General features: G+C 37.5%; 1 protein-coding gene across 9 annotated transcripts in view; it reads right to left on the bottom strand.

Annotated features, from left to right (window-relative positions):
• The window catches only part of FRY (FRY microtubule binding protein), a 335,554-nt gene that overhangs the window by 97,347 nt on the left and 218,258 nt on the right, over positions 1 to 19,949 (bottom strand). For all 9 annotated transcript variants that reach the window (XM_032314833.1, XM_032314834.1, XM_032314832.1 and 6 more), the window contains 10 exons: positions 17,283 to 17,369; positions 14,867 to 15,126; positions 14,244 to 14,433; positions 13,497 to 13,621; positions 11,206 to 11,263; positions 10,263 to 10,354; positions 9,751 to 9,923; positions 8,501 to 8,661; positions 7,418 to 7,528; positions 3,041 to 3,195 (listed from right to left, as the gene is read on the bottom strand). In XM_032314833.1, the coding sequence (XP_032170724.1) occupies positions 3,041 to 3,195; positions 7,418 to 7,528; positions 8,501 to 8,661; positions 9,751 to 9,923; positions 10,263 to 10,354; positions 11,206 to 11,263; positions 13,497 to 13,621; positions 14,244 to 14,433; positions 14,867 to 15,126; positions 17,283 to 17,369 (1,412 nt within the window). The remainder of the gene's footprint in view (positions 1 to 3,040; positions 3,196 to 7,417; positions 7,529 to 8,500; positions 8,662 to 9,750; positions 9,924 to 10,262; positions 10,355 to 11,205; positions 11,264 to 13,496; positions 13,622 to 14,243; positions 14,434 to 14,866; positions 15,127 to 17,282; positions 17,370 to 19,949) is intronic.

Genomic DNA, 19,949 nt, shown 5'->3' on the forward strand with positions numbered 1-19,949 from the left:
TTTTAATATAAATCATACTATTTGCCTTGATTTAGAATGTTGGAAATCCATGTAATCTTTCTCAATTTCTTTATCTGTTCGGTACTGATATAATTTGGAGTTGAGGGGAAATTAATAAGAGCACACACAAAAGTCAAATAGTTATTTGAATTATTGCTGCCTGACAGGTGAGCTATTTCCTCTTGTGCTACATTATAGTACTGAGCTGCACTTAATAGCTTTTAATCAAATGTAAGACATATTTTATAAAAAATTCTTCAAAATTAATATTGCCAGTTCTAGCACCACTTTCTACTTTTATCCTTACTTCTCCTGGTCTTAATTAAAATCCACACTGATTTCCAAATTTCCCAATATCACTAAATATATCAGAGTTATAATTACAGTTTCAATTTTGTCTAGATTTTAGAAAGTTCACAATACACACACACACACTCTCACAGAGTCCTCTATAGAAATAAAAAGAAACAAAAAAAGAACATAGAGAACTACTTTTTTCATTATCACAGCTGATGAATATAGGGATTAATATATTAAATTATGCAAAAATGGCTGATTCTAAAAGCAGAAAACTAAAAGTAGAAAATTTTATTCAGGAGGAGCACTTTATTTTTTATTTATTTATTATTATTATTTTTTTAGGAGGAGCACTTTAAAAAACGTTCAGTTTTTTAAAAGTATTTTATAGTCAATTGTAAATTGTTCCTTAATAAATGAGTCTGGTTATAAACTGTCACATTCCTACAAAAATAAATCCAGCATATGCTCATTTCTATCTGAAAAGGAGGAGATAACTCTTTACAAGAAAGATTCTTCACTTTAGAATATGACTTGTAGGAGTTACTGTACAGATTATTTGTTTGAGAAAGTTAAAATATGACCTGGTTTAGGTATGACTTTTCAGGAACATATTATTTCATAACATAAGGTACCTAGGTGTTTTTAAGAAGCAAACTTGTGGAAAACAAAGCAAAAGCTAAAACACCAGAATTGCTTTCACAAAAAGTACTGAAAACATTAAATGCAAAGATTGTTCAAACAAACCCGGAGGCTTATCTAGACTACACAGACTGAGAATTTATGAGGAGAGAGAGCAAATTTAAGCCACAGCTGAAATTTTAAATTCTGGACATGCCCTGTGGTGACAAATGACAGAAGAGTTGGCTACCGTCTCGGGGGACAGGTTGTGTTGATGTCGGAGTCTAGCCCTCAAACCTTCCTGCAGGACAGATGAGGGTCATGAACGTAAGCTGATCCGCAGTATTTGTCTAAGAAAGCAGAATAGTTTGGAATGATACCTTAAAAAAATCTGAATATGGGAAGTTTTATGATTCAATATTTTTGTGACTGGAGATATTACTGAAACTGAGATGATATTGCTAAATTCATAGCCATTTATTTGTGCTCCTTAAGGAAAAATACCTAGATTCACTCAGAGGAATGTAGTGCAATATTTTATGAGATGGCCATGCAATGAAATAAATTTGACTAGGATAGTTCCCATCGAGTTCACCGGGAGAAAGGCAGCAAAGAAAGGAAACTTTTATTGTTTTAATTTTTGTCAAAGGGAATCTATGGTCCAAGTCATATTCTAAATACATTTTCAAAACCAAAGAGTCATGTGAACAGATTTATTTTGAAAATATCAAAATATCTGAAAATAAAAATATTCTGGAGAAAGAGATTTTTGCAAAAAAATTTGCTATTTTTATAATATTCTATAGGTATAACTATCATCTCATAATGTTAACATCATGAAATAAAATGATGGCAGATCGGACAGTATAGATTATATTCACCTGCTATAACTTTTGAGATAAAAGTGTATAATAAACATTCTACTATTAAGATTATAGAACATGTAAATTAGATGTGAAATGTTATCTACCACCTTTAAAAATGAAAGCTAAGAATTTTAAAGAGAAACCTCTCTCTTGAAATAGCATGCTCATTTTAGGTTTATTGAAAATAGAGGTCTTCTAATATTCTGTTCTTATTAATTTAGAACTGAATAGGTTGTAATAGGTCAGAATTTAAAACTAATTCACTTTATTCCTTTCTTCCAGTAGCTCAAGATAGCTACTTAAAATTCAACATTTAATTAAAAAGGAGAATCAATAGTCTGTATGAGTCTATTCAAAAATAAACTTGAACTGCCTTCTCTGTTTCTAATGCATAAGCTCTTTCTTGGGAACAGCTTATGCACCTTGTGGTCTCCATTAACCCTTTCATTTTAGCTATGAAATTACTGCACTGAAATAGTGAAATTATTTCACTAAATAAATTGCAGAGCTGAATGACCTCACTAATTTACACAATTAGAGAGGGTGGTTTTACAAGTATAATCCATGGAACCCAGGGTGTCACATTTTCTTTTCTTCCTTTCTGAAGTTTTGGACAAGAGAGCTATAACATTAATTTTTTTTTTTTTTTTTTTTTTTAAGTAGGCTCCATGCCCAGTGGTGGAGCCCAACGCAGGGCTTGAACTCATGACCCTGAGATCAAGACCTGAGCTGAAATCAAGAGTTAGATGCTCAAAGACTGAGCTACACCGGCACTCCTTTTACTTTTTTCTTTTCTTTTCTTTTCTTTTTTTTTTTTTAATTAGGGAGATATAACATTCTTAGGTTGCTTCCTTGGTTTAGTTTGGTCTTGGGATGGCTAATGGGCTTAGAGTTCCCACCTGTCACAAACACTTCTAGAAACTCCTTTAATTCCTTCAATGTACTTTCTTTATCATTTTCAAATCCTGCTCTCAGATGTCCTGGTGAATTTCCAGGCAATTAATAAGAAGGGTACTATAACTACACATCACTCTTGTGAAGAATGTGAAAAATCACGGTAGCTGCAGACTTACAGGGAGTGGTCTAGCTGTTGGGGAAATATCTGTTGGGGAAATACTGGCCAGTGTGTATTACTTTAGAATTTATTCTGCTTAGATAATTGCAAAACAGTCAGCCCTCACATATTCATATCATGAAGAGCAACCTTCACTGTACTTGCCACTGACTAGAACCTTCCACTTAACAAGAATTCATACCTGCTTCCACACACAGTTGCTATGGCTTTGAAGCAGCCGGATGCGAGCTGGTAGGAGCCTGTGTAGCATCGGTCAATTGCCCAATTAAAAAGATTAATTTGGTCAGGATTAAGTTCCAATAGCAAGACGACAACTTCACAGCCAAGTTGATGAACCTGAATAACATGGAGAAAAGCAATTTTCATGCTTAATGAGAGGTTTTTCCAGGGAAAGGCACACAATCATGCTTAGCCAATATAAACTGGGTAAAATGAAAATGGAGACAGAGTATTCATTTTATTTTTATAAGAGATTTTATTTTTAAGTAATCTCTATACCCCACATAGGGCTCAAACTCACAAATCCGAAGATCAGGAGTTACGTGCTCTACTGACTGAGCTAGCCAGGTGTTTCTTCAACTGAATTTTTACTCCACATAATCTTCTTAAGAGGATGCAACTGAAAATTGAAATGTATGTATAAACTAAATCAGACTCTCTGTAAATCTGTCTTATATAGGGTTCACTTATTCTTTGATTTTTAATTCTGAAAGGTATAATGAAGATAATAAAGTATAATGAAAATAATGAAGACTTTGTAAATAGTGTTTCCTTATTGCATTTAAAATATTTTTGAAGAATACATATATTTGGTTAAAAATGAAATACACAAAAGGATGGCCTTTATGCATACAAGTCTGAGGAAAAGTATCAGAATATATTTATGGGGCTTGATTAGTAAACGTAGCTTGCAAAATTTTAAAAAGATACGCAGTACCAATAAACTTTTTTTTTTTTTAAGATGTATTTATTTATTTGAGAGAGATGGCACAAGCAGAGGGAGCAGGAGGCAGAGGCAGAGGGAGAAGCAGGCCCTCCGTTGAGCCCAATTTGGGGCTCGATCCCAGGACCCTGAGATCATGACCTGAGCCAAAAGCAGACAGTTAACTAATTGAGCCACCCAGGAGCCTCTTAATAAACTCTTCTTAATCAGAGACTCTCACATGAAATGATCATGATAGCAATAGTAGGATCCTTTACTGACAGTTTCTGAAGCTACTGTCAAATACTGGATGGTCACATTTGTCCAGGAGAAGCCTGGTGCCTTGGAGGCCATATTCCTTTCAGAGAGTAACATTTGCCTATCTCCTTCTGTTTCCTTCACTTGCCTGGTGCGACCAGGTGCAAAGGAAAGTTAGTTTTTGTTGTTGTTGTTGTTGTTTTACCTACAGGGTGGAGGTTAAGATGGAAGCAATATTCTAGTTGGATGGTCAACATCATCAGCCTCGTTCCCCATAGGCTTAAGTAATTAGCAGCAGATAAAACCTAATGATGCTATTACGAAGGACTTAAAAATAACATTTCATTAAAAAGTTAGTTCAACTTGAAAGACAATCAGCCAGTTTTTACTGAGCTTTAGAAACTTTATATTGGAGTGTAAGATACACAATATATAATTCACAAGTAAATGATGAGTTATGGTAACTGAACACACCAGTGTGAACACCAGACACAGAACACCACACTAGCAGCCAAGCCAAAGCCAGCCTTATGCACTGTCCCATCCCTAGCCTCTCTCTCCTTTTCCAAAGGAATGGCTATCCTGACTTCCACCACCACTGGTTAGCTTGGGCTGTTTTGAACTCTGTGCAATGGAAGTATATAGCATATAATTTTGTGTCTGTTTTCTTTCACACAACTCATGTTTGAGAGTCTTCCACATTCATTCACTATCACTGCTGTATTCTGATATGTGATTACTTCATAATGTATTCATTCTACACTGATCAACATCTGGGTTGTTTCCAGATGTTGCTTGGAACAATTTTGTACATGTCTTAGGTTATGCATCCTGGATATATATTTTATGAAATGCATATCTGAATACAATGGCCGGGTCATAGGGTGTACTATGTTCAACCTTAATGATAAAGCCAATGAGTTTTCCAAGGTGGTTATTCCGATTTCTATTCTCTGTAGCTTTGTATGAGAGCTCCTGTTGCTCGGTTTCCTCATTGACACCGTGCATCTTCTTAATTTCCACCATTCTGGTGGATTTGAGGTAATATTTCCTGTGGTGAGTCTGCATCTGATTACTCATGAGCTTGAGAACTGTTTCTTTCTTTTATTATTATTATTATTTTTTATTATTTATTTTCTCACCATAGCACATACCTTCCCCCATGTCTGTCCCCCAGCCACCCCATCCCTCTCACCCTCCTCCCCTCCAGCAACCCTCAGTTTGTTTCCTGAGATTAAGAGTCTCTTATGGTTTGTCTCCCTCTCTGGTTTCATCTTGTTTCATTTTTCCCTCCCTTCCTCTTTGAATCTCTGTCTTGTTACTCAAATTCCTCTCAAATTCCTGTCTTGTTACTCAAATTCTCACAGATATCTGTGAGATCATATGATAATTGAGAACTGTTTCTTATGTTTATTGGCCAGTGAAATAACCTCTTTTGTAAATTGCTTGTGTAAGTCACTTGCTCATTTTTCTATGAATGTCTCTATTTTATTTATCTGAAAGGGTTCTTAATATACTCTAGACAAAAAGTACAGGATTTATCTTACAGACATCTTTCACTCTGTGACTAGCCTGTTTACCGTCTTTTTATTTTTTATTTTTTGCTTTGTTTTCACACTCTAACGGTATGTCTTTTGGTGAAGTTATTAACTGATCTTTCTTTACAATTAGTAACTTTTGCATCCTGTTGAAGAAACCTTACTCAGACCCCAGGGATTAAGATTTCCTCCTGTATTCTTGTATTATTTTCTAGAAACTTCAGTGTTTTAAGCTTTCACATTTATATCTATAACCTAGTTTCTTCTTTTTCACTCCTGATATTTAATTTTCCCTTTCCGAATGCATTGATTATGATCTTCAGTATAATGTTGACAGAAGTGGTGAAAGCAAGCGTCTTTGGCCATTCTAAGCTCAGAATATTTTCAATATTCACCATTAACTATGATGTTTATAATAGGGTTTTTTTAGACACCCTTTATCTAACTAAGAATGTTCTTTTTTTATTCTTAGTTTTGGTAGGAGTTTCTTTCATAAATACATGTAGAATTTCATTAAATGTTTTTTCTGCATCTATTGAGATGATCACATATTTCCTTCTTGAGACTCTATTAATATGATTAACATACTAATAAATTGATGGATATTTGAATATTAAACCAATCTTGAAGTTCTTGTATAATGCCAATGTGATCATGAGGAATCATCCTTTTTATGTATCATTAAATTCAATTTCCTTATATTTTATTTGCATTTTTGTATCTATGCTATTCAATAAAATTGTCTTTAAATTTTTTTTCTCATTAAATCCTTGGCAGGTGTTAGTAAAAGGTTATTCTTGTCTGGTAAAATATGCTGGGATGTATTTCTCTTGAGCTGTTTTCTCTTTAGGATTTTGTATAAAATTGATGCAATTTGTTTCTCAAATGTTAAATTCAACAGTAAAGCCACCTGTTCCTAAAGTTTTCCTTGTAGGAAGACTTTTAATTACAGATAAAATTTCTTTATTACTTATGATTATTCAGATTTTCTTTTTTTCTGTGTTTTTCTAGGAATTTGTCCATTTCACCTAAATTTTCAGGTTTATTGGCACAAATATGTTCATATGTTCTCTTTTATTTTTAATATCTACTATTTGTAGGGATAGCCCCTTTATATTTCTGATGTTGGTGACATGTGTCTTCTCTATCTTTTTTTTTTTCCTTCTCTCTTTTTGATCAGATTTGCCATGAATTAATTTTATTCATCTTAACAAATTCAACTTTTGGCTTAAACAATCATTTCTATTTTTTCTTTTCATTAATTTCTGCTTTCATCTCTATTATTCCCTTCCTTTTTTTTCAGTTTGATATGCTATCCTTTTTATAACTTCTTAAGATGGATGCTTAGGTCACTGATGATCAGCCTTTTTCCTTTCTAGTACATATACTCAAGGCTATACATTTCATTCCTAAGCAAGGCTTTATTTACAGCCCACAAGTTTAGTATGTGGTATTTTTGTTATTCCTCAGGCCAAAAACAATTTTCAGTTTCTATTGTTATTTGTTCTTTGATTCACTAGTTATCTGGATGAGCATTTCTTGGTTATCTTATTGGTCACTAGCTCATTGTTACCGTGAATAGCAAAAGTAGTTTGCGTCCTTTCAATCATACGACATTCATGGAGACTTGCTTTTAGGCCCAGCTGATGGCAACTTTGGTAAGTATGTTGTGTTTCTTATCCTGATGCATCATGATGTAATGTGTACAGCTCAGAAGCCAGCACTTCTTACGCTGATGTGTGAAGATCAGGTTGTGAACGACACTCATGCACTTTAGTAACCCGATCAAGGCAGAACACCCTAGACATTTAAAAACGATGTAGTTTTGGCTAATACTTACTCGTAAATCTTGACAAGCCAGAATGTTGTCAAGCCACTTGTACAGGTAGCCATCCGGGGAAAGGCCCACGTTGTCAAACACGGGGCCACAGCACAACACTGCTGACATTGCCTGATAATGAAACAACCCCACACAGAATGAAACTTGCAGTGATCTAATAACACACAAACGACTCCCTAAATCATAACTCCCATGTTGGTCAATGATGAGGGTCTTCTCGAGCAGTTATTGTCACAAGATCTTAAAGTATTCCTTACTAGGTTCACCAAGAAGCACCAGATTCCCAATTTTGGATTTTTAAATAAGAATTAAAGGCCAAAATGTGTAACTTCAAGGACATAAAATTTTATGATAACAAATCTTTATGATGAAAGAGTAAGATACTCACAGCAAAATTACCATTTCACAGTATTCAAAACTTACCTTCAGTGATTTCAAGTGAGTAAGTTCAGCTTATAAGGTAAATATAGCTTTACAAGTTTTGTTTTGGTGACAAATATTTGGCTAATATAGTAAGTTGACAAACCATGGGAAATATGGAAATACATAATTGTGATTCTTAATATTAGAAAAAAATTAAGAACATAGACTTTAGTTACTTGGAAAAGGAGAGGAAGCAAGGGAATGCAGGAGAAGGGGTGATCTTGATTCACTGTGTGATTAGCAGGTCGCCATGGCTATGAGGGTCCGGGTTTAAATCAGCTCCACTGAGGCAAGAACAAACTGACAAGGCAGCTGATTCCAGGGTCAATAAGAAAAACCATGTGGTTCTTATGCACTAGATAAAGGTAAGAGCTGGGAACAGTTTTGTGTCTTGAAACTGAGAACCCAGTTGGATTATTTACATATTTATACACAGCCATCCGCTTATGTTGGTGTGTGTATATTTTGGAATTTTAAAAATTCAGCTTATGTACTTAAAGGTGTGTGTGTTTGTTGCCTTTGCATGTACATTTTAACATATCATATTGTTATTTTAACCTTATTTAGTTTTAGTTTAGTTTATTTAGTTTTATTTAGTCAGTTTAAGGAGAGAGACTACTGGTCTGACAAAAGTCATTGCCTGAGACAAAGGTGCCCTACCTTTAAAGCACAATACTGGTATCTTGTAATCTGATGATTTCTATCACTGTAGCGATCCAGAGGGGTGAACATAATGCTGAACGGTCCTGCCCACTGGCTAAATAAGATGAAAAGATGATGCCTCAGGCTTTGCTGGGGAAACAGAAATCTTCGGTGGTGAACTAGAGAGAAAAACAGAGTTTAGAGTCTCCTAGACTGAAAAGTATAGTGAATACAGTTTATGTCCTTATTCTACATGATGCTCACATTTTGAGGAAAGGAGTAATTTTATTTCGTAACTCAAGTTTTCTTTAGGTAATGAAATGAGCATTTTAAGAAGGCAAGCCTAATCTTCTCTCTAAGTGTAGTGTCCTCTCATGCTGCAGTCGGCGGCACCTTGTCCAGAGTGGGAAGCAGAGATAAAAAGTAGACTCACGGACACTGCTTTCTAATCAACGTCTAGGAAAACTAGAACACTCCCACTCGGCTGCTGCTCACATAGCAAACATTCTCTCCAACCATCTGTAGAAATACTGGGAAATATAATGTACGGCCCTCCATTTGAAACAAACACACTCTCACTGAAGAAGTCCTCTCAAATCTGAACTTTGGGTCATCCAAGAGGAGGAGGGTTGGTAAGAAGAAGGTTTTGCCACATCAAAATAATGAAAAAGTAGAACCAGTTGAACTGTGGCCTTTTGTAATTATGTCAACACTTTTAATTACAGTAATTAATTTTGACACCACACTGGCCAGCTATTTTTATTCTCTGTGCTTTTTTTAGATGAAAAGGTCTCATACCCATTTTCTCTGTGGGGAAAAAAGACAAAACCTCTCAATAATATAATTTACTAAGCTGTAGAGAATTCTATGGAATGTGTTGCTTGGAGAGTCAAGAGGAGGAATACTGTGGAGTTGGATCTCATGTTCACAGGGGAGCACGATGAAAAGGAAGAAATGAAGTTTATGTGAAATTCTCCCTAATTACTTCCTCTGGAAATCACATAATTCATTTTCAGATGGGAACCCAAAGAATAGAAATAATGGGATAAGCACAAAGCCAAATTTAACTCCTCTTGTTCCCTTTCCGACTCTGTGCTGAATGACCGCAATCTGTTCTCATGGGTATTCCCAAGTAGCCTGAAACAAACGAAGGACCCTTTCCCAGACCGGCACACAGGCCAGGAGGATGAAAGAGGAAAGCACAGCCGTGAGGAACACAACAGGTTTTTCAAGCAAGGACGGGACTTCGCAGTGAGGCATCACCGTACCTGGAACACACTGAATCAAGTTGGCGACCATGGCACTAAAATGTGCCCGGATATCTTTAAGAATTTCTACTTCTTTGTCATTTTCAGCTTCTAGGAGCATGCGGGTCAGGTCCACATATTCTAAGAACAAAGCCCCGAGGGCTAAAGTATCCCGTTCTAAGGCTCCATTTGTGCTGGGAAAAAAAAAAAAATAAGATTATGCTTTCAGATGATCAGTCTTTATGTCAGAGTAGTACATGCTTCATGGAAAATAAGATTCACTGCCAGGGGTCGCACGCTAAATTTGCTCTTGACCCACAGGCAGTGTAAATAAATGTGGGGAAAAAAACCAGCAACAGGTTTTGGTCTTCTCTGAGTGAAAGTTAAAGGTAACATATTTTAAAAAGGAAGGAAGGAAGGAAGGAAAAAAGGAAGAAAGAAAGAATGAAAGACAGACAAGACAGACACAAAGAAAGAGAGACAAAAAGGCCAGTTTAGTGAGGAGAGATGAACTCATTCGACTTTCCCCCTACCTGTCACTTATGACACCCGCATCAGCCAGAAGTTCAAATATTCGAAGTAGCTGCAGCCTTAATAAGTCCCGCCGTTCTCGGCGCTTTTTGTTCTGTGTAAAAAGAGGGAATTCTGTTTCGGCACGTAGGCAAAACAATATTAACTTTGCTTTGGGGAACTGTATTAAAGGAAAGATTCACTTAGCTATTTTCAATTTCCTAAACATAAAAGATGAGGGTGTTTTTCTTTCTTCCAAATCCTTAGAGAAAATGCTTGCTATTATGGGTTATAAAAGAAACAGATCCTAAGTGGGTCAATAAATATTTACAAGGTGGCAACGTTCGGAACTAACCAGCTTCATTTCCTAGTTGTTCCCAGCAGCTACTGAAAGACAGAGTCACTGAAGCGGCAGAAAGAGTGGACACGAAGGATCTTGTCATCAAGTCACAGGGCTAAAATTCTGCTACTTCTTAGGTCTTATCTACTATATGGGAAGCTTCTTTTTCTGTCTTAGTCTCTTCCCCCCACCCCCGCTACATTATAAATTTGTCCTTTTCAGAGTACGCTTCAGGAAAAATAAAGTTGACAAAAAATGCTTCTTATGCCAGATGAACAAATAATATTCTTGACCATCCAACTCCTTGTAAAAGATAAGTAAATAGCTAAAACCCCAAATTCAATCAACTCAAACCTCCTGCAAAAGAATGAAATATTTTTACATACATAGGACTGTGTTGTTTTGCCTTCATGAGTTTAGAGCAAAAATCTTTTAAAATAGGAACCATATTATACTAAATACTCAAATACTGAGCAATAATAAAAATAACAAAAGTTAAAATATTAAGATTCACTGTTAATATCTGTATTTTTGGGGGGTGGGGGAACGATTAAGTATCATCTAAATTTATACTATACCATTGTTCAAAGAAGCTGAGGTTAAAGTATTTACATTAAAAATCTTACCTCTGGTCTTCGTTCCAGAGCTTCTTTCATTAATGGATGAAGTTCTTCCACTAATTCTCTATGGAGGAAAAAGGTCAGCATTTGAAATTCATTATTATTGACGCCAAGTTTGTCACCATATACATCCATTGATCCTAAGTCATGTGCTTTTCTCACTTAGGCTCTGACCTCACATTCCCCCTGGACTTTCTGTTTCTCAGTCACATGGTGAACTGGAACCAGGTATTGGCTTGTGCTTTGCATTACTGGTTTTCATCCCAGTGTTACATTTATAATTTTGGCTCAATACATATTTGTGGACTTGATTTTGATTTCCTGTTCTGGAGACCTCTATGGCAAGATGCCCTCTATAAACAGTTAAACAGTATTTTGTAAGTGATTATTAAAATCAGAACACTTCACTACAGGCACTGGGGATGAAGATAAGCCAAATCGAGTCCCTCACAGAAGACATGTTCAGTCTCACAAGAGCAAAAGAGAGGGGGGCAGCTGCCAGGCATCACTTTTGGGACCTGTGCTCAGGGGACTGACTGACTGACTGACAGTTGATTTTAAAATGAAGTCTTTTTGGAGGTTCAAAGATAAAACCCTTATTTGAGCTACATGATACAGGCAAATTGTGGCAAGTATTACAATAAGGAGGTTTTCATCAAAACCTTTTCTCTGGTAAAGTAAAAGTAAAAGTTTGATCATCTATCTATCTTTCACCTGTTCCCATTATCTCTAGTTCTCAGCTTTCTATCCACTAATCTAAATATTTCTCTTCTTTGGGAAATAATTTATGAACTTCTATGTCAAGACGACAAAATTATGAGCTCTAGTTTCTGCCAGAAATTCTGTCTACAACCTACTCTATGCCTGAGCACCCTGCAATATTCCGGCTGGATGTTTTGTGCTATAAGACGTCATCCTCCAGCAAAATCTGAAGTTAGGAAGGTAAACTTTATGGCATCCTATGCTGAGAGACAAAACCTGCATTCCATTTCAGATTTCTCTAACACAGATGCTAGAAGTTCTTCATCGAAGAAATGGAAATAATATTAATGATCTCCTCTAATAGCAGCCATTCACTGAATATTTACTATGTACATTTTTATATTTAATCCTCTCAGTGCATCCATAAGATAGATTCTATAATGATAACAATTTTTCTTTTTTTTTATTGGATACACCTCATTTTAATTTATTATAACAATTTTATAGGTGAGGGAACCGAGGCCCAGAGACATTATGCTTTCCAGACTCACACGGCTAGCTAACAAATTATATAATATTACCCACCCCTAAGAATATTGAGGGGGTAAGATATATAAGAGCACACGTCCTTGGGAAAGAAGGTGAGGTTCTTAGGCTCTTTGGGAAAGAATGTTAGGTAATTCCAGGAATTGTTTTTCTTATTTTCCTGTAGTATTTCTACATGATTCTTTGTCTTAACTATTTAACTAGTAAGGAGTAAATACTGGTTCACTGGCACTCAAGTATCAGAACCCACAATTACTTTTTTTGAGAATAAAATCTGACTGTATATGTGAATAATGTAATGGATATTTTTTTTTTCCAGTGGTATCTAAAAGGCCTCATTAATCTTTCTTTTTCAAATACAGTTTCTCGCAGATGCCTGGAGCTTTCCCTTTTCTATCTATGTAAAAAAAAAAAAAAAAAAGGTCAGAATTTTAATTGAATTGCTTATAGGCGTTCACTGCTTAGCTGAAGTCACCAGAGGCAGCTCGACTAGCACTTTATGACGTCTCTTTCAAAGGGCTTTGACACTGCCTCAGATGGAATGGTTATTTGATTAAAGGTGTGAAATGAGTTAGGGATCCAGAAAGTGAGACGTGATGGTTCTATTAAGGCAGTTAAAGCACCTTCCAAAGAGATGGGCCAGTGTAACAGAATACTCCTGGAAGAGTTCTATCGGTGCTTAACCTGTGAGCCTGTTGCATGAATGGCCGATGAGCAGACCTCATTGTTCTGATGGCAAAGCCCCTGAACGGTCTGGCTCACCGGCGATGGACACTGAATTCTCTTCATTTATATTCTCTAAAAGAAGCTTGCACACGAGATAAAATTTGAGACATCAAATCAAAGCCGCAAGGACCACAGGGAAAAGCGAAGGCAGTCGCGAGGAACGCTTGCTCCATGCACGTCAAGCAACGCGGACACAAAGGAAATGGCGCAAAGCCTATAAATGCCCAGGCACATGCCGACACGCAAACTCAAACTCAAGTTAAAGACAGGACCCACGAGAGCAGCGGCAGGAATGAATTCAGAACTCATTGAGACTACCGTACCTGAAAACAAGGGAATTTGTTCTTCCAAATCCTAAAACTAAGGACTCTGTGATCTCAATGCCCTCTAGTCTCATCAAAGGCACCAACTGCTTTAACAGAACTCCCACCGATGGGGTGCCTATGGCCTGAAACAAGTTGATTAAGAGTGAAAAAGAGGTAACATGATAACTGATGCTTCCTTTAATCAAATGATGATTCCATTATAACAGTTTCAAAGTATGAAACCACAGCCCAAAACACTGCCATCATTTCAGAAAAACAAGACAAAACAAAACACATAGACAGGCATCAATTTCTAAACAGCACAATGAATGCATTTTTCTCCTGGGACACAAATTCTAAAGAATATTTTTATTGTAACAGAATTTTTTTTAACCAATTAAGTCTCCAAAACCATTCTTAGCAAGGTCATTTAATCAAGGCATAGTTTAAGTGCAAGTGCTTGGGGGTTGTGAGGGAAATGTGATTTGGAGGGCAAAAGCCAAGTGCCTCAGGGCACTTATAAATATAAGTCACTCTGTGGTCTTAAGCAAGTTTCTCAACTTCTCTTCATCTTCAGTTCTCTTGTCAGAGAGGAATAATAAATTATGCACAACAAGGCTCAATGGAATTTAAAAATGTGTAGGATGCAAATCTGATCCCACAGACTCCAGATGGCAGGCACAGTGTAATACGCACTGTGAACTCTAGACAAACAAGCTAAAAAAAAACCTTACAGAATAATTCTTCTGAAGCATGTCACGTCACCTTGTTATCGTAGCTCACTGTACCATCAGGTGTGGTCGCCATGATTTCCGGAGTGGACGCTCTTAAGTGTCCCGGGCTCATTATACTGGGTTTTGCAACTCCAAAACAAAGAATAAGGTAATTTCTCCACAAGGTGACATAATTGTCTCCGCTGCCGGCAGTGCTGGTTTTCTTGGCATTAATTGGGCTACTAGAAATATGGATTTGAAAACAGGAGTGAAAGTAAGTTCTGGACTTTAAACATCACTGGTTAATTAAAGATCCTAGGAAGCACTCAAATAGAGTTGAACAACTGTCTGCCAAGGCTAGTCTATGCTGTTACAAACTGTCTGGACAGGGGATGTCTCTGCTGGATGGGAAGTTGAATCAAACTCGAAGACTGTTTTCACCATTAAGGGACTGACATTCTATACTCAGACAATCATAGGGATTATTAAGGAAAAAGAAAAAAAAAACCCTAGGTTTAGATAAGACCTTTGACCTGTTTTTACTCCACGATCAGGGTTCTGTATTAGGAAGTACAGAAACTAGAGAGGATTATAATATGCAAATCAGTTAGGTAAAAGGAAAACGTAAGAGGGCGAATGATCAACAACATGAAGGAGGACATATAATTTCCTTACTTTGGGTCTACCAGGGGCATGATGGACTGCAGCCGAGTGAAGGCATACGGCCAGGCGTAGCTGAGGGCTGTGGGGCAGTGTTTGGGCAGGTTCTCTTGCCGCAGGAAACTGAAGAGGCAGAGGACCCAGGGGTCTTTGACAGACTGAGCAAATATCCAGACATGGGAAGGGCTCTTCACGTCATAATGGCTATTGACCAGGACTGCGTTCCACTCCACCAACCACTGCAGATCCACGCTGTGGGTCAGTGGTAAGGTTGCCTGCAGGTGCGAGAAGTGGGCCATGAATCAAAGTTCCACGGTAAATGACTGGTCCCCATCAGGGCTCCACCTTTGAGCCCCTTTGTCCACACTGCTTTCCTGACCACCTCTGCAAAGGGCCAAGCTTTGAATCTAAACACCCCTCCCACACCTACAACATCGGATGTTGCTCTGTACTAGCCACTGCTGTGTCTTATGCTGGAATACAAGCCGCTGAAGGGCAGAGTTTAGAGACTTGGGTCCTGTTTCAGTTTTAATGCCACACAGCACGTGCATTGAGACACTGAAGATGCTCATTAAATAGTTGTTGAAAAATAAATGGCTTTAGTAAAATTAAACTCGACCCTGGGATTGCCGCTTAAAATTCCTAAAAGCTATTAATTTCTGAAATTCATTAATCTATTTTTATCCCTGTAATTAGTATCCTGGGCTATTAAATGCCATAATCTTGTTTTCTGTTTCTTGGACTAAACTACCTTCCCTTTGACTTGAGGAGATGGCAAAACGTAATCCCTTTCAAGAAGGGCATATCACGGATGATTTTTGAGGTAAGAAGCCTACTTATTCTTGTCCTGTGATATCAAGCCAAAACAACACTACATTCTAAAACTTTTTTGATCTATATCTCATATAAGTTTGTATGTGTCATTCTCTTTGAAGCCTAGAAAATCAAAGTTTCGGGAAGACCAGGTCTCAAATAATCCAGCTGTGGTGCCAGGAGAGACAATTCCCTTTATGACTATCTGGCAATTAAAATGATCCATATTATCTCTTGGGTCTACAGGTTCCCATGGTTATGGGTGTGTCACGAGTGATCTCAACAGTTCATTGGCTGTAAGGGGGCGGGGGACAGCCTGAGCTTCAGGGCCAGAGACGAGATTTCCAACACAGGCTTGTGATCCGGGAAGTGTACCGACCATCCCAGAGTCTCTGTCTGGGAGATATTAATTTATGACTTGGGAATTATTTATGCTAATCTCACCTAATCTTCAGGTGAGTCACATGAGATAAGGAATGTAGAAACACCTGGCACAGAGCAGGCACATTCCTCTTCTCCCTTTTCCGTGTATCTTCTTAAGTGTAGTATTGTTGACCTAGGAAACCCAGGCCCACAATTTTGATTCTGATAAACAGAACAAAAATCACATGACTATCATCTACAGCCCAATAAGAGATGGATATGAGATAATTGAACTGGACTCTTCCACTCCATGATACACCAAATTAAATTTCTTAAAGCTGTAGGGCTATGGAATATCACTATGAAAGTCTGTCCTGCTTGGCTCAATAGTTTGAGTAATGATCATTATCACTACAACTGTAAGCAATGGCACGGCCACTAACGGTAGTGATCTGTGCTCAGTCTCAGTGAGAGAGAGAGACCACGGAAAGGCTTTGTATTCATTTCTATGTGTCAGATATGTCTCTATTCATTTATAGTTATTTGAAAGGAAGAGACAAGGGCATCAGCAATGTGGATGCGGTGAACGGTCCCCGATCTGCAGTGTCTCTTTTCAGCAACTGAGCTGAAATTAATCCAGGTCCCTCTTCTACACTAGACTGATTTTTTTAAAAATCAGATAACTAATATCAGTATCAATTTTCCTTCTATTTGTTCTGCAAATTGAAAGCTGCCAATATGCTCTTTAAAAAGGGAAGAATGTATTTGAATGGTAGATAAAGGTGTCCTAGATTCGGAGTCTAACTAAGGTCAAATCCAGGCCCTAACACTTCCCCGTGTGACCACGGCTCCGCCCCTTAATATTTTTGAGTTTCAATACTTAGGAGGGTCGAAAAAGGTAATAAATATGAAAGGACACCATAAACTGTAAAGCACCCCATATAAGTTACATGGTGGTGGTAAGCACGATAAATAATTAGTTTTCTTAAGGAATCTTGAGCAATTCTTTCTGAAACTGTAGTTTGCAAAATATTATATCCCTAAGGTTCAAATTTTGTTTGAACTTTATCTGAATGTTTCCTAAGCCAGTATCTGAAAACCTTGTCTTGTTTTTACAAGTACTGTTGTGTCAGTTTATTATCTGACATGAAACCCCAGAGTTCTTCTACATCATTTTTCTTTGTCTCCCTTTTTCAGACACGTCTGGAGCTTACACTTGAGAACAATTAGGGATCAGGATCAAATGTGTACTTACCGAATCTGAAACAGCTACGTGAATGAAACTTTCGAGAATGGACGAACTTAGCTGATCCATGACATCAATCATAGGCCTGTCATCATCCTGTACAAAGGGTGGGCAATTACTCTCCATGGGAAAAAAAAAATCCTTCCCACCCACCCCACTGCCTTTGTTTGGTACATGAAGCCGAACAGCTTGCAAGATAGTGATAAGGGTTTTCTCACAGAAAATTGAGTGCCAACATGATGAAAGGTAGTAGATAAAACTCCCTGTGATTCTGAGTTTAGTCTTTCAAGTTTCAGTGGAAGATGTTTAGAGCTCCAACTTCACCTTGTACTGAAAAGACATGGACTTGAACTTCCAAATGCTGCACACATAGACAAGGATCCAAACACCTGTGCCATATGTCATCCAGCAGAGTGTTCACGTTGTCGTGAAATTTAAGGGATGGAAACCCCACAAGAATATGCCTTGTGGGACCACGAAAATGCTACGTGCTTAAGTTACTCATCTGCTAAAGTAAGTGATAAATTGTTGACCGTGACTGAATTTTAGTTCCAAAGAAAGTGCACTGGAGACTGACCACACTGACCACATACTCTGTGGTATCTTCGTTGTGTACAGCTACTTGGCAAAAGAAGCAGACTACAGAATACAGGAGAGAGTATTTTATAGAAAATTCTTCTTCACAAATAATGTGTGTGTGTGTGTGTGTGTGTGTGTATCCACATATGGATATGTATATGTCTGCCATCTTTTATTAAAAAGAAGCTCAGAATTATAAAATTATTTACTTCAGAAACCTTACAGGAAAGCCCTGAAAACCATTATTTGTGTATGAATGAAAATGGTTTCCAAAAAATTACGGCTGGGGGAAAAACACCCACACAAGCTCATAGATACAGACGAGATCGGGCGCGTTCAGGGTGGTATGGCCGTAGACAGCTCATAGATACAGAGAACAGATTGATGGTTGTGGGGTGGGTGAAATATGTGAAGGGAGTCAAAAGGTACAAACTTCCAGCTACAAAATAAATAAGTCATGGGGATATAATGTACAACATGGTGACTAGAGGTGATAATACCATATTGCATATGTGAAAGGTGCTAAGAGAGATCTTAAAAGTTCTCATCACATGAAAACAATTCTGTAACTCTGTATGGTGACAAGTGAGATACTACCTCGCACAAGTCAGAATGGCTAAAATTAACCAGTCAGGAAATGACAGATGCTGGCAAGGATGCGGAGAAAAGGGAACCCTCCTACACTGTTGGTGGGAATGCAAGCTGGTGCAACCACTCTGGAAAACAGTGTGGCGACTCCTCAAAAAGTTGAAAATAGAGCTACCCTATGACCCAACAATTGCACTACTGGGTATTTACCCTAAAGATACAAATGTAGTGATCAGAAGAGGCACATACACCCAAATGTTTATGGGAGCAAAGTCCACAATAGCCAAACTATGGAAAGAACCTAGATGTCCATCAACAGATGAATTGATAAAGAAGATGTGGTCCATATAGATAATGGAATACTATGCGGCCATCAAAAAACCTGAAATCTTGCCATTTGCAACAACATGGATGGAGCTAGAGGGTATTATGCTGAGGGAAATAAGCCAATCAGAGAAAGACAATTATCATATGATCTCTCTGATATGAGGAATGTGAGAGGCAGGGCAGGGGGTCATGGGGGAAATGGGGAGAAAAATGAAACAAGATGGGACCAGGGAGGGAGACAAACCATAAGAGACTCTTAATCTCTGGAAATAAAATAAACTGAGGGTTGCTGGAGGCTGGGTTATGGACATTGGGGAGAGAGTGTGCTAAGGTGAGTGCTGTGAATTTTGTAAACTGATGATTCATAGACCTGTAACCCTGAAGCAAAGAATACATTATAGGTTAACTTAAAAAAACAACAACTCTGTAGGGTGACAGATGTTACTAGACTTATAGTGGGGATAATCTCACAGTGTAAATAAAACAGGTTCATTATGTTGTACACCTGAAACGAATATAATCTTGTAAGTCAGTGACACCCCAATAAAAAAATTATGTGAAAACAAAGTTGTGGCTGATAGAAGAGAGCAACATATGAGAAATGTTCTTAACACAGTCTTTGCATAGAAATTAAGATCATGGGTTTTATACTTGAAACTCATGTAACAATTATGGTCAAGTACACTTTAAAAAGAACATGGGGCTCTAGAGGCATATATTTCTGACTTTCAATTCTGGCTGTGTCAGGTCCTCCCTGCTAATTTTTGGTGAAGGCATTTAACCTCCCTAAACTTCAGCCTCAGTATCTGTACACTGGGGAAAATAATACTAAATTTTTTGTTATTGGGAAGGTTAAGTGAGATACCATGTCTAGTGCACAGCACAGTGGTGGACATGCCCATGGTAATAACGATCTTCCTCTCAGACTTAGAGACTTAATGGAGGTTTACCAAAGTACAGCAAGTCTTGGACACCCATTTACCAGATAGCACAGATGTCCTAAAATAGATCACCAAGCCATCTGAACAAGAGTGAACAGGAAGGATTGTGATGAATTTGAAAATATTGGGTAAAGACAATGACCATTTTGTGGATCAGAAAACCAAGTTCAGGGATTTAAAACAGGAAAATGGAAAGTAGCATTTTTTTCTGAAGAAGTATGTGACATAATGCGCTGGTCCT

Source organism: Mustela erminea, chromosome 15 (genome assembly GCF_009829155.1).
Source record: "Mustela erminea isolate mMusErm1 chromosome 15, mMusErm1.Pri, whole genome shotgun sequence".
Lineage (NCBI taxonomy): Eukaryota > Metazoa > Chordata > Mammalia > Carnivora > Mustelidae > Mustela > Mustela erminea.